Source organism: Symsagittifera roscoffensis, chromosome 7, assembly GCF_963678635.1.
Source record: "Symsagittifera roscoffensis chromosome 7, txSymRosc1.1, whole genome shotgun sequence".
Classification (NCBI taxonomy): Eukaryota; Metazoa; Xenacoelomorpha; order Acoela; family Convolutidae; genus Symsagittifera; species Symsagittifera roscoffensis.
In genome coordinates, this window is record NC_087068.1 from 25709637 (window position 1) to 25725091 (window position 15455).

At 33.6% G+C, this 15455-nt stretch overlaps 1 protein-coding gene across 5 annotated transcripts in view; it reads right to left on the bottom strand.

The window, feature by feature from the left end:
- The window catches only part of LOC134851061 (carbonic anhydrase-related protein-like), a 90855-nt gene continuing 75400 nt past the window's right edge, over positions 1-15455 (bottom strand). For 3 of the 5 annotated variants that reach the window (XM_063866960.1, XM_063866962.1, XM_063866959.1), the window contains exons 6-11: positions 6118-6303; positions 5252-5511; positions 4833-4928; positions 4423-4485; positions 1545-1709; positions 1-621 (exon numbers count right to left, since the gene is read on the bottom strand). In XM_063866960.1, coding sequence (XP_063723030.1) covers positions 484-621; positions 1545-1709; positions 4423-4485; positions 4833-4928; positions 5252-5511; positions 6118-6303 — 908 coding nt within the window. In that variant the 3' untranslated portion in view covers positions 1-483. Of the gene's footprint in view, positions 622-1544; positions 1710-4422; positions 4486-4832; positions 4929-5251; positions 5512-6117; positions 6304-9850; positions 10705-13415; positions 14142-15455 lie in introns of those variants that run through there. The other 2 variants (XM_063866964.1, XM_063866963.1) reach the window with 2 other exon arrangements.

The following is a 15455-nucleotide window of genomic DNA, read 5'->3' on the forward strand; positions in this document are numbered from 1 at the left end:
GGCAATTTTTCTCAAAACATTATCATCATTTGAAAACAATGAGAAGTTTTTGAAATTATTTATTAATTAGAATTTATAACTTCATTTTATAAACTACTAATCTACTTGTAAAAATAATGGAAGTACTCTAAAATTACTGCAAAGCAATTCGGCAGGTAAGATCATCATACAGATGATTTTGTTTTGGACGCCTTGGGAGGCTTAGAGTCACATAAAAATTCCCAACCTTAGCTACAATAAATTTTTATTTAATTTCACAAAAATCAGCAAGAAAAGAATTAACTCATTAAAACGTAAAAGAATTAAAACAAAAAATAGAAAAGTTAACTCGTTTTTGCCCATTTTTATTTTTGCTACTGATTTCACAGGCCAGAAGTATAAGGTTGTTTGAGGCTTGTTATTACCGTGTTTTACATAACAAGTCGCATGTTGTATGGGTACTAATTTGGTTATTAAATCATTGCGGATTCTGGAGTGATGTTGCTATGGTTTGAAGGAGGAAGTGATGCGTCTGTCGCAGAGTGCCTGGGTGGGTCTGAAGTTGTCCACCATCTGTCCCTCGTAGCCGGCTGTGGGTGCCTCTCCCCTTGTGAACGTCTTCAGTCTACGGAACTCCTCCAGCTGAACAGAATTTTTAGTCAAAAATTTTCCACAACTTGGCCTCCAAATGTTGAACGAGCATACGAAGTCATTTATAATATGAAGTTTGTGCTGTCTGTAAAGTAACAAAAACGTCAATTTCAGATGTTCTTTTGTAATAAAATTCGTCAAAGTTTTAATTAAAAGGCCCGTCATGCGCCTTGTCAGTTACCTGAATCTATATGCGAGCTCTCCTAAAACACTTTATAAGACCTTACTTATATTGCCAACAAAACGGCCAGTTACCATTAGAAGGGCCAATATCGTTGAATGATGAGCAAATTGTACCTCATGCATGCCCCTTGCAAAAAAAAGACTGGTAAAAGAAAAATGTGGCTTTAAATGTGTCGCCAAGTTGTCAATGTGTCACGAAGCTTTTGTTAACTTTTTGGCATGTTCAATTTCAACTTAGCGAGCCGGTGTTTGCTTGGTTGAAAATATTAGTTTGCAGCTAATCAGAATTGAGCATTTTGCATTCGTTGGTTTTACTGGTTTAAAAGAGCCATTCAGTTTTAGGGGGGCGATGGTCCACTTGGTTAAGGTGGACGCTTTTTCTCAGGGATTTGACCCCCTGCCGACCCAAAGGGTCCCCCCTTCGTACAATTTTGAGATATCCATATTTGCTGACGGACCCTAAAAATTGCTGACGGACCCTTCGGCGCCAATCTATAATAATTTTGAGGGGGGAGCGCGCGCCGAAAAAACGCGAATTTTTGGTCGAAGTGCCTAAAAACGCCTTTATGGCCTTTTTTCGAATTAGTGTCTTTATAGTGTTTTGGGAGAGCTCAGAAAATCAATTTAGTCGACCAAAAACCAAAAAAAAAGGTCGACAAAATTTTCAAATTTTTTTTGAAGATCCGCCCCCCCCCCCCTCGAAAAATTCCTAGATCCGCGCCTGATTATACCTGTGAATGTGAGATGGTGAGGGGGTATCTGTAGAGTATCCATGTGACGTTCTCGTGGCACGGGGGGATAGTGAGTGAGCCACTGTACACCCAGTAGTCCCTCAGAGCGGGATCAGGCAGGAAGCTAGCGGGAGACAGTGCTGTCGTGATCCTCTTACTGCGACCCTACAAACCAATAATCACTGTGCATAACGAGATCCCAAGTCACAACTGTGCAATTAGTGATAACAAATAAACATTTTAAACAAAAAACAGACGAAAAAGTAATTTAAAAAAGAACTTCGACGACTCAACAGTTAAAGATACTATTCTACATCTTTTTCGACGGAGCAGGCTTAAAGTTTTTCGAAAGTTGATTTCGGTGTTAGCATGTACCTAATTTTTGCCAGTGCACGCAAAAAACATAGTTTTTTTGGTAAACACTTTTTTAAATGCCTTGATATTTTGCTTGTCCCGTTTTCTCTAAATATTGTCTAGCACGCAGAAAATTTGATTTATTTTCGGAAACTAAAATAAATAAATAATTGCCAATCACTTTTTCATCAAACTTAAAATGACGAAGCATGATTTCTATATATACTGAAACATGATTTCGTAATACTGAAACCAAAAATTGATAATTTGCAATGAATAACTGATTTATTAAGGCGCTCAACAAACTGTAGTGGACTTAAACTGTACCTTGTTCGCCTGTAATTTACATTCCATTTATAATCACTTAATACCAACAAAAGATGTAACTCAAATCAGATTTTTGCATTTAAATTTCAGCCATAAGTGACCAAGTTGCTCCTAGGGGGAAGATGTAAACTCAATTTTTACTTTAAGTTTTATCAGAATCGAGCACTTTAACCGTAGCGCTATAAACTTTAAAACAAATTAAATTGAGTGGAAAAATTTGATCTCCAATGTGAAATTAGGCAAAAAAGTTAGCCTATTTATAATGACTAACTTTTTTACAAATTTTTAACAAGTTCTTGATAAAATTTTTGGAGTTCAAAAAATTCATCCATTTTCTCCAAAAAATTATTCTGGCTCAAATCAATGTTGATTGAGTTCAGTGACAGATAAAATCCATGAACACAATAAACGCAACAAAATCGCTCGTATCAGGGCGAAGCACTGATTGTTCCGACTAACTTTTGAAGTCTATGGAGCAGAAATAACATGAAAAAAAAGTTAATTGTAATAAAAATGAATTTTTTTTAATTTGAGATTTTTTGAGAAAAACATCTCCCAACATCCCGTATAAAATACAAAGAGATCAATTTGTGCTTCTAGTAACAAATCAAAAACGACAAATAGCCTGCTTCAACCAATTTGGAACGATTTCTAAGATGATTTAAATCTCCACATACGCTTCAATAGCGCGAAATATATCGCGCGTTAATTGTCCCAAATTGGCCAAAATTACAATCTTTAAACCCCCATAAATTTACAAAAACTGATCACAGGTAAAATATCTTTTCATATTTAAGTTTGAGCGACAATATTTTTTGAATGATTTAAAAAATTCCGTTAAATTTGCTAGTTAAACAGTCGGAGTTTGCCTGAAGAAAAAAAACCCACCCCGAGCACAAATATTCCGTTAATTTTGATACGAAAGTGGAAACCAAAAAAGTTAAGTGAAAAACATGTCAGCTTAAAATATCAAAATTGGCTGACAAAGCAATTTCAAACTCCGCTATTTCACAAGAAAATGATTCCATTACAAATATCGCTTATAATGACCTTAATTTGGCTTCAAAACCATGAAATTTACATTGTGTGACAGGTTAGATGACTGGAAAATAGTAGTTTTCAACACACAAAAAACAGAAAGGTTGTTCTATGTAGTTCTTTTTTTAAAAAGAAATACTTATTGAAATTAACACGCTGAAAAACGAACTATTTTTGAAATTACCTTTAATGGCTGTTTCATAAATATTTATATCAAATTGCATTTTTTCAATGCATTATAAAAACAAAAAAAGAAAATTGTTTTTCAAATGAGAAAATATTTACCTGAAAACCTACACCATTGAATTGAGCCAGTTGTTAGCAAAATTATTCTGAATGAATTGGTTGAGATTTTTTTTCTTTACTGGATAGGCACACAATTTAGTGTATGTAGGTCTTTGAAATCCACGAACAAGTCCTACGACATGTTAAATTTTTTCGGAGCGATCAAAGAAAATGAAAGAACAAAACAAGCTCAAAGAGAGCGTCCGTGATGCTGAATCTGCTTACAATTCACAAAATACACAGTTTGGTAAAATACAAATATTTTACAAAAAAAGTTTGAAACTTCATCTAAAGACAATTTGAGTGTTCATGCCATCAATTTGCGAGGCTAGCAGTCAGCAGATTTAAGTAAGAAAACGCGAAAAATTTCATATCTATTTGCCGAGATACTATTTGCTCGACTACTAAAATAAATTTAAGTGTTTGTGTTCAGGTATGATTTTTTCACAAAAAAACAATACCAGAAAAAACAATCGTGTGGGTCGAAATATATGTCATTTCAGAACTCTTCAGTTTTTTGAAGTGTCAAATTTTCAGTTACGTTTAACAATAGTCTGAATGATTGGCGATTGAACTGTTGGTCATCATTCTTAGCTACTTATGAGAATAAGACCGAGTTTTAATTGTTTTACCTTATATTATCTATTAAAAACAGTTGTCTGAGACTAACATCAGATTATATTTCCCTGATGAACAGCACGGGTGTTGATATTTTCCCTCAATTGCTCTGTTTTTCATATTCCATTCCACTTCATTATCGTAAGCAAATTAATTTGTTTTTGCAAAATTGAAATAGAAGGATGAAAGGGGGAGTTGACAATAGCCAGATAATTTTCTCAACATAGTCAAACAAGGGTAGAAAGCAATATCATACCCGGAACTGGACTTCCTCAATGTGGTCGATAATCATTTTCAGTGTCGAGTGTTCTCGTCCGATCTGAAAAGTGAACGTTTTTTAAAACAAAAAGAATGATTATGTAGACGTCTTACAGGGAAGCTAATAATGTTCCCAAAAAATGATTGCTAAGTTTAAATTATTTCAGCCTTCTTCTAGATAATGCAAATTTTTTTAGCGCTTTTAATGTTTTACCGACAAAAATTGCGTTTTTTAGCGCTCACTACATCTTTAAATTAGTAAATAATGGATCCCAGGGCGGCACCTTCAAAAATTTATAGAGTTGATTAGCCAAAAATGAATGGCGGAGAATAGTACAAAACCGGAACCCTTTGAGTAGCCAGCAGGGTTCGATCCACAGAGGAAGTTGGCGCCCCCTTTCTACTGACCTGTACAAATAATGCGCATATACAGATGCCTTTTGGTTTGCCGAGAGCTTCTTCGTAGCTGGAGTATAAGGTACAATTCCAGTGCACCAACTGCACCTGAAAAGACAACACATGAATGCAATTTGATGAACTCAAAGTAAATTGTCATCAAAACAAACCCATCGGCTTCTTTTCCAGGAATAATCAAAAGGAGGCAGATGAAAAGTGATTATAAAACATGTAATGAAATGATTTGTGATGATTTTTTTGCCTAGTTTTCGGCCAAAAACGATTGTTTGCTATTGATGTAAATATGACATTGAAGCAGACTTCGAATTAGAACCGAACTTTCCTAACAGTCTAGCTTGTCTTCGAAAAACATATCAGGGTTTTTCATATATTAATTTTTTTTTGCTCGTAATTATGTGTGTTTAGCTGACCTCCATGGGATATGCTTTGAAGTTGACCGTATGCTCCGAGCCCCTGTCTGTCTCCTTGCCCCAGTGGAAAATAATATCAATCAGCTGGAATTCATTGCCAGTCTCCAGGGGTCCCCCCACCAGAATACTCTCTCCCCCCAACCCCAGCCCCAGTCCCATACCCAGTCCCCCCATTTTGGAATCGGAAGGCGCGAGGTGGGGGTGGGCGAATCCACCGTTGGAATAGTCGTAGAGGTTAAATTCGCTTGTCGTTGAAGCCACTGAAAAGGAAAAAAATTGAACTTGTTGAAGCTAAATTTTCTTGAGGAAAAATGTTAGATTTGATAGCGGAAGTTTTATGGTGCCATCTGTAATGTTATTTTGCGCGACCCGATCATCTTAGTCTTTGATCCTCATTTTCTTGGCGATCATTAAATCGAAACAACTCTTAAATACTTCCTTTTTACCACTCCGCACTAACTTTGTTGGTTTTTTCCCAAGTAAAATAGAATTGCTAGCAGTTATGATTAGCATCCAAATTAATGTTTTCAATCCCAAATATTTTGTAAGATATTATATTATCACGGTTTTGTAGCATGGTGCAAGCTAACGCTTCTTGATTAGATACTTTAATAAAAGGTTTATTTCGTGAAGTGGACGCTTAATATTCACTTCACTTCCAATGTTTTCTATGTTGGGTAAATTTCGGTGGCAAAAAAATGCATGACAGAAATTTATGAGGCAAGCAGCGAATTTAAACATTCTGAAAGAAAACGCCACAATTGAATCTGAGTTTTGGATAGTATAAAAGGCTTTTTGATTGGTTACGAAATGTTCGACCATTCGGTGGCTCCGTCATAAAAACGAAGTCCTACTGGGAACCTTACTTTGTCTTGGTCTCATTGACAGCTGCAGCACATATCCAGTGTTGATCAGCTCGAAGTCCCTTGTCAACTGGTAGTGAGCAATCAGAGGCACCTCCAGCAACTGAGGATCGTGAACTGCCTCGCTGGAAGTCAAGTTGATGGGACTCTGGAAGGACCCGTTGATTTTATTGGTCGGCCTGGTCGGTCCTGAAATTACAATTAGGCATTTAGTTGTGTTGGAAAAATCTTTTGAAAAAATCCTTTGTTGGAAAACAGGTTTATTGCCTCTTGGATCTGAAAAACTGGTACCAATTTATTTTGAAAAAACTGAGCAAGAAATGAATGAATAAAATAACTTTGAGACACCCATACAAAATTTCAAAACTAAATGGCATCAAAAACAAATTTTGAAATTAATTCAACGGATTTAATAATTCAGATATAATAAAAAATTCTAAAAAACTCAAGGAATCAAAATGTTCTATTTATTTTCTGAAACTTCTGGCTGCTATGAAAAGAGTATTTAAATTTATTAATTATTATTTTCGTGCTCTGAAAACATTTAAATTAGGACGGATCCTTAGTATTTAGGAACCTTAGGAATTCAAATTTCCCATTTGACCTCCGAACAAAAAAAACGCTTGCCATATAATGGTCCAAATTGGAAACAAATTATGCTCAAACAATCATTTGCCGATAAAAAACTTCGCATGCAAATTCGCTTATTTTTCTATTGTATTCCGGACCCGATTTTTGACACACAAGAAACAAATTACATTGGTGGTTTTGTTTGGAGCCACAGTTATTAATTTTCACTTTCACGTGGTAAAATAGAGATAATTTTGTCAGAAACACAGCAAAAATTTTACGAACACGAAGCTGTCCAGTCATTCATAAGAAGTTGCTTTTCATGAAACTTCTGTGTGAAATTCATTTGCGTAACTGATGTTTAAACACAATCACTAAACTCCTAAAGTATTTTAGCTGTAAGAATTTTGTTTGCGGGATTCTGATATGAGACAATTCTAAGTTAATGTATTATCGGAGAATTCAAAACGTTAAATTATGCAAAAACGTTTATCAACCATTTCCTTTCTTATCTTAAATGGCTTGTCTCAGATGTTTGTAGCATGTAAAAAGGCTTATCATTCAAAATATTTTTCTCAATGGACTTTTTTGGAACTATGATAAATTTATGTCCATTGAATACAACTGTATGATAAAAATTTTTGAAAACACTGGTTCACACAACAAAATGAGAAAAGAATCAAAATATACCTTAACTCATAAAAACAATAATTGATCGAAGTAAATTTTTAAATCTTTTGTAAGGATCGGTAAAGTTTTTTTAAAGCGATTTCGGATCGTTTTAATTTTGTTCAAAGTTTTGCTTAGCAATCTCAATTTTATAGCTTGAACTGGAATAGTTTAGAACACATTCCCAAATAGAAGGAACTCAGCTCTGATTTTGCTCAACTCTTCTTCTTTTGCAGTTTATTAACAAGCCTCAAAAAATTAACAAGCTAGCTAGAGTTTCGCAATTCAAATACCAAAATCTAATCGAAACATTCAGTGTAAAAATTGCGAAATAAATTGAAATTTTGCTTTGAAGTAAATCACTAAAACTGAGCCAGAAAAAAAACTTTGAAAAGAAGCTCTTTATGTTTTGTGAAATTTCTATTCTAATCAATGAGGTATTGAGTTCTATTCAAACCAGCTCAACTTATTTTTAAAACTCAGGTATCAATTAAATTTTCGTTCATATTTTCCAAAAGGTTTTTTGCTGGAGCTTTGTGTTGCGAAAGTACATATGATTGTATAATTTCCCGAAACTATTCCGAAGTTTCCAGAAAAAAAACAACAGCAAAATTTTTTTCAAACAAAAATTTACCTGCCATGAACTCAATGAAGAACATAATAAAAACATTTTCTGGCAACAATTTGCGCGCAGACATTAAGAAGAATTATTTTGCAATATTGCGAAATTTTTGCAATTATTTCATCATAAACTTTTTTTAGAGCCAGTAAAACACTATGGAGATCCAATTTGACAAAAATAACAAAGAATTCTGAGTTTAAACACCAACAGAAATTTAAATTGACCAAGTTTTAAAAATTTTCTTGTACATGCACAACTTTCAGCTTTAGCATTGACAAAAATATCAGGTTGTGATTTTAAATTATGCATTTTGAATTAAAATTTACCAAAAGATATATACGGTTAGATCTTATGTTCACCTTAAATTGTACGATTACAATTTTCTATTTTTCATTTTTGTCGATTAGTATTTGAAATTTATCAATTGTTAAACGTATTGTTTCCTTTTTACACAAACACCACAGGTTTCCTTCGTGCGTAAAGCTGACTCGTGCATTTCGTGCCTACCAAATATCAAATATTTAAAGAGTTTGCTTGGTTAAAACGGCTATCTTAAAAATGGCGTATCTTGCTAAATTTTGCAAGAACTTTGCAAGAATTCTGCAAGAGATGCAACTTATTTTAACTAATCTAGCAAGAACTTGCAAGAAAACCCAAGGTAATTGATCAAAATGTGCGCGATGTTTGTCAGTCTCACTCTACTTCTTCAATTAAGTCTTAAAAAACAAAGGAAGAATCGGTTGCTGTGCAATAAATAATTTAAACGTTTTTCTTTAACATCTCAAAAATTGAACATCTCAAAATTTCAAATCAAATTTAACCACCAATTTAATCTCAATGTGTTCTTTTCCACCAAAAATTGTACTTGAAAATTTTTGATTGAAAAGTACTGGCGCCAATTTCTTGAAAAATAATGGCAGTGTGAAAGCGGCAAGTAAAACTGCTTCGGAAATGGTTTCCATTTTTTAGACTTTTTAAAACTACTATTACGCTACTAGACACCAATTTCATCATTTTGTACTTTGAATAGCGTGAAGGATTTATTCAAAAAAATCTGAAAAAAAATCAATATTTTTCTCTATCTTTAACTGAGTGTTTATCCATTTAAAAACGACTTAAAAAGTTGATTTTATCTTTGAATTTGGCAAACAGACAGAAAATTCAAGGATCTGCCCTATACTAGCTGTCTTCTTGAAATCCTTTTTTGAAATCCTTGGACAGAGAAAGATTTTGTTTTTGAGTTTTTTGGATTGAGTGTTTTCGGGTTGAACTTCTCTAAGACTGAGTTTTTTAGAGAGTTAAACTCCTACATGCCGTTTAAAATACGAAGTGATATTTTTAGTATTAGTTTTCAACTTTATTAAAACAACTAAAATGTTCTATTCAATTTTAGACAATTTTTGAACCGGAATAAATATCCGCTTACGCTTTACCTTTTTTTCCTAAGTTAAGTTAAGCCAAGTTTGTCAATAGAAAAAAAACCCACGAGAACAATTATTCCGTGAATTTCTTCGATAGTCGGAACAAAAAGGTTCTCAAATGTTAACAACATAACAACTTACAAACTTGTTCGATGTGTCCAATCAGGGAATAATTGACATAACAACAACACTTACCTTGTAGACTCATTTATTTGTTCAAAAACTTGCTGTAGTCAATCAAAAAATAATGCTTTGCGACACAGTGTTAAATTAAGTAAGAATAGACTAAAAACACTTTTTTGATTTAGAAAACATTTTTATGCTGCGCAAGTGCTGAGCAAAATTAGTACCCTCGAATCACCAGAGAAAAAGGCAGACCAGGCCATAGTTCCTTCTGAATCTTCGAAATATACGTCGCAACGAAAATATTAACTCGACGCAATTTATGTTTTACCTGATAAATTGATAAACCAATAAGGAATGGCTGGGTACTGTCGTTTTATGGACCTCGAGCCAGACGCAGTTCGGGCGAAAGGCGTGTTGTGGTAAATCGTTTTATTCGGACTGTGAGAAGAGTGAACTGGCGTCGGAAATGGTGTAACTTCGGACGAAATTGAAGGACTCCTTTTCGTACAATTACTTCCACTACTTGTATTAGATGCAATACTTATACAATCACTGTTTTCGTTGCTATTTTTGTTGGAGCTCGCTGATAAATTCGACCTAGAATCTAGAGAAATGTGAGATAATGAATCTTTTTTAAACTTCGATTGGTAATTTTCAAAACTTAGTTCGGCGAAAGGACTCTGGAAGCTTTCAGTGCTTTCAGACATTTTCGTAAGTGGTAAAATAGAAATATCAGTGCTGTTAAAAGAGGGGCTGCTTATCGTTACAATCAGGGGCGCTTTTGAACTTGACTTGGGCGAAGAATCTTTGAAGTCTTTTGAAGTCATTACTGAATGATGTTACTTTACAATTGATGTTGTAAAAACAAACCAAAACGTCTATGCAATTTCGCTTCGAGCAAAAAAGATAAAATATCGATTTGGGTCGGCGGATTTAGTACTAAAGAATCCCTGTTGTAAATCCTGAGATTCAAAAGTAATGCTAAACATAAAAGTTGTAAAAAAGGCAATTTTTGAGAGCTCAGGAGAATAACTGAATGTTATAAAACAAAGCTTAAAATTGAATGATATGGCACAAAAAAATAAGCAATTCGTACGGGCTTTTTTTACTAATGAGATAGCTTTTATTCGGTAAAATCGTTTGTGAAGAATGATAATCAACTGAAAACGGAAGTTGTAGTCTCTAACAATATTATGGGTATTTTTCCAAACGTCAACGCCACATACGGTACGTATTAAATCTAGATCAAAAACACTTGGCTGACATATTTTAACTGCCCATAAAATAGATCTTCGCAAAAAGTTCAACAAGTTTGCGATTCTTGAGGGCTTCAATAAAAGTTTATATTTTTACTATTAAAATCCCAGGTGGTCAAAGTGGTAACGAAAATCGGGTTATAAGTAAGCGGGGCGGAAAAATAATGAAATTATAAAATTAACAAAAATAGTATGCCCTCAAGCATATCATCTGTGTGGAATTCCTAGAGTTAAAAGTATAATAGCTATTTCCTATTTCAGCCCAAAACCAAAATGAAAGAGTATTATTACCATACCCAATTTTTGTACCAATTTTAAATTTTCCCCTTTGAATTTATATCTCACATGCTACGATAACGTCATTACCCAGTTGTAATGAAGGTATATTTGCTGTTTCTAGTTTGTATAATTGATTCTCTATATCAAATATAATAATGGTACCTCCTCCGTATTTCAGTTTACGTCTTGGGTAGCTGAACCTTATCAGATTACTTTAAAGTATGGCTAAAGTAAAAGGACACAGCAAATATACACATCAAAGGTACCTATGGCTATGCATATCAGCGCAGTTTTACAGGAATTGTAATATAATTATAACAATATGCGAGGGTTGGTTTGACAGATTACGAAAATTTTCTCAGAAAAAGCTCTAAATTTAAGCCATATTTTATTTCCGTTTCACGTGATCAAATAAAAATGTGCTTTTAAATTTGATTTTTGAGTTATAGTTTGATTCATTTTAATAGCGTAACTCTAAATTATTTCACGCTACGGGGAAATTGCTTCCGGTCTAAGTACTTTTCGGCGTTACAAAGGGAAGGGTAAGCCCAGTAAGTGCTTATGGTTTAATAACGGGTGGTCGTCTTCTCAGGAAATCATATAGAGCAATAGTCAAGAATGGAAGCTAATCTTGACAGATTTGACATTTGAGTGCAATTAGGATGTTTCTTTGGTCTTCGCGACCTAACTTTAATATAGGAAAAACAGAACCCATAAATAGACTAACATGAAGACTCGACGACAACATTCAGTTTAATGAATTTTGTTTGTTTAGAAAAAAAAAACAACGTGGAAAACAGCTTATGGATAAACTATTGTGCTTTTACATTTTATGATCAAATTAATGGCCAAGTTTTTGCAAAAAAAAACGAAAAGTAGCAACTCTGAACATGGAGATCTATAAAAATTTATTAAAAGCTAAAAATTTCTATAATATAACTGTATATTATAGACAAATCTGTAACTTTTGTGTCTCAAGTTTGGAGCTTTGTAGTACCCGGAAATTAAGGAAAATTTGATTGCACTTATAAAGTAAGAAAAAGTTTGTTATAAAAAATTAACTTTTGAAACTTATAAAAATAGGTTTTACAAACAATTTTGTAAACTTACGTTTGAAAATTTCTTTTTTTTTCCAATGGTATTTGGTTTCTATTGTTCCAAAAATGTAAAACTAAACTTAAATGCGGTTTGCATATTTCGATACTGTCAATAAAGACAGAGGGATAACCTTGAGAAAACAAATTAAAGTCGCGCTCGATGAAAAAGACAAGTTCAATTTTTTGATATTTGTACCAAAAAGTGGATAAACTTAATCACTATTTATAATGTACTGCTCCTCTTCACAGAGTATTTATGCAACTCAATGAAAACTTTTTTATGGCTTCTGGAGACAATAACGGAAGGGGTCTGACTATGCTCGTTGTGTTTTTTTTCGCAGATAATTCCATATTTTGAACAGCTTATATTGAAACTATATTGAAATAAATATCCCAATTATTTCTGCAAAAAAAACCAAAAAACAATAACGCGGGCAATGACTTCTGGATACAATAACGGAATGGCTATGCTCGTTGTATTTTTTTCAGATAACTCCGTTTTTAACTGCTCATAAACCCAAGGCTCTCCTTTTGTACTATTTTGAAATATCCATTTTCGGCTGACTGACCCAAAAAATTTTCTTAAGACTCCTTTGCCTTTTTTGGCCTGTTTGTGAAAATAAGGTCTGTATATTGATTTAAGAGAGCTCAAAAACTCAATATGGTCGGCCTACCAAAAAAGGTTAACAAAATTTTCGAAACTTTTTTGAAAATCCCCCCTCGAGAAAATCTTAGATCCGCCCCTGAATCAGACCCTAAAAATTCCCAACTTTGATTAATAGTAAAAAAAATGGCTGCTACACCCAGGGAGTAGCCCTTCAATACGTAATTACTTGGTGTCAATACAATTTTGAATGATTTTTGAGCCGAATTGATTCGCCGCGTACGCTACGCGATAACAAAAAATTAAGAAATTGCTTTTAAATTGCTTTTATCAAGTTTGATAAATGCACAAAAAACGACCACCCGTGAATTTTTAGATCGGAGTGCCATAACATGAAAAAATTTGATAGCAGATAGTTTAAAAGTCAAAATCCTTCAGAGGAAAAACAAAAAATAAAAAATCCTTAAAAGACAAATATTTCGTCATGTCTTTTGAAAAATCGGAACCAAAACTTTTTACAGACATTACTGCAATTCGTTTCAATCCAACAACTAGATGATTATATTGTGAAGTTTAAGATCAATTTTTCTGCAAACGGAATATGACAGGGCGTTCGAACTTTAAGGCGTTAACAGTTTTAAAATTGCCCAAACTTACGGACCAATCGGTAAGTTTGAATAAAGTGAAAAAGGAATAATTCGATCACGCCATCTCCAATTTATTTTTTATCAAGTAAATAGAACGGAGGTAATGAATGTTCAAGTTTCTCTCGGGGAGAGTAGATTTATATGTAAATTAAGGTTTGCTCTCCTCTTTTGAATAGCAACTCAATTTGGTGGGAAACATTTTTAAAAACAGGATGAAGACATGCACCCATTGAAATCGTTGGGAAGCGTTTACTGTAATTCTCCATTTTTTGTCCCATTTTTGAAATAATAATGAGTTTGTTCAGAAATGAAAACAAATGTATTTATTCAATTTTTTGTCATTTTATTTGTAGGAGAGTTTCTTTTTAAGTTCCTGTCCTTAAAAGGTAACCATTTCAAATCCAATTTAAGTGGAACGGGAAATAAGGAACGATTTTTTCATGAAGGTGAAGATGGATTGGGAAAAGATTTTGAGCGCATACAGTTGTTAAATAAACAAGAAAGCTAAAAAGTGATTTACTCAAGTGAAAAAAATATAATTTATTCTTTTGTCGACTCTCATTTCCTTTTACTTTGAAAAATGCATCTGCCGAAACGGATATCAAGCCTTTGGGAATCTGAAAATATGGTGACCCAAATTCAAATAGCTTGAAGCCATTTAACAAAAGTAAGTCGAAATGTGCTAAACGAAGACGCATTAGTGTTAATATCAAGCCATAATCTAACAAGCAGAGCCGGTTGTGCAAGTTGCACAGAATGATCCGACCAAATTGATATAAGAAAAGAATTCAAAAACATAGAATTTAATAAAACATCGAAAAAAATCAACTTTTCTTACAATTGTTGTTTAAATATATTTTTTGATTTTTTTTTTCGAGAAACGTGGTTGAATTAGCTGAAAGAAACAAAAAAGCAAAGAAGATTGTTCATATCAGGACGAGGCCCTGAATGTTCCGACTACCTTTTAAGGTCTCTGAATCAGTGATAACGTGAAAAAGTAAATGTAATAAAATAAAATGAATTTTTTCAACAATTGAGGTTTTTGGTGGAAATCATCCCCCACGCGCCACATAGTCTACAAAGTTATAAATTTTGCTCCTATCAACAAATCAATTATGTCAAATAAGCCTCCTTCACTCAATATGGAAATATTTCTAAGACGGATTAAATTTCCGCTTACATGTTAATAGCGCAAAATATATCGCGCGTTAATTGTCCCAGTTCGGCCAAAATTCCAATCTTTGAACCCCCATAAATTGACAAAAAATGATCACAGGTAAAATATCTTTTCAAATTTAAGTTCAGGACAACAAAACCTTTTGAATGATATTAAAAAATTCCGTCAAAAATGGCTAGTTAAAAAGTCGAAATTTGTCTGAAGAACAAAAAACCCACCCCGAGCACAATTACACCGTTACTTTTGTATCGAAAGTCGGAACAAAAAGAGCAGTGTCAATGACAACGAGACGGGTCTGATCTAGACAGTGAACTTAACATAATAACGAGCTAAGCAAACAAATCGAAGGCATTTTGGTGGTAAACGAATAATTGTTTCACAACTTGCTTGCCCTTAAATCGAAAGAAATTAAGACTAGCTGCTGTAACAAATAAACAAATAGTGATTTAATATTTGGCTAATAAATTTCTTCTTTTTAGGTGCCTCGCTCCTGCTTTTTTGCTTTACTGTCTCTCATAATTGTCTAGTTCATAGACTGGATCAGACCCGTCTCCTTGTCATTCACCAAGAGCAGTAAATAAAGTTTGAGAAAAAGCGTAGAAATTTCAGTAGAGTTTAAGTTGTGACGTCAACATCTCAGCAAATTTGGCCTTATTTAGTCTGAAAATCGAAAATATTCATACATGTTTTTCTTGACACGAGTTTTAAAAATCCGACTTTTTCGATTTTGAAAAATCCGGATCAAGACCAAGAGGGCGTTAATATGATATCACACTTGATCCCCCCTTCGAGGGTTTCTTGAATAAGACAAAATTGAGAAGAAAAAACACTCTGGAAAAATAGCACATCGAGAAGAAATTGCGATAATTCATA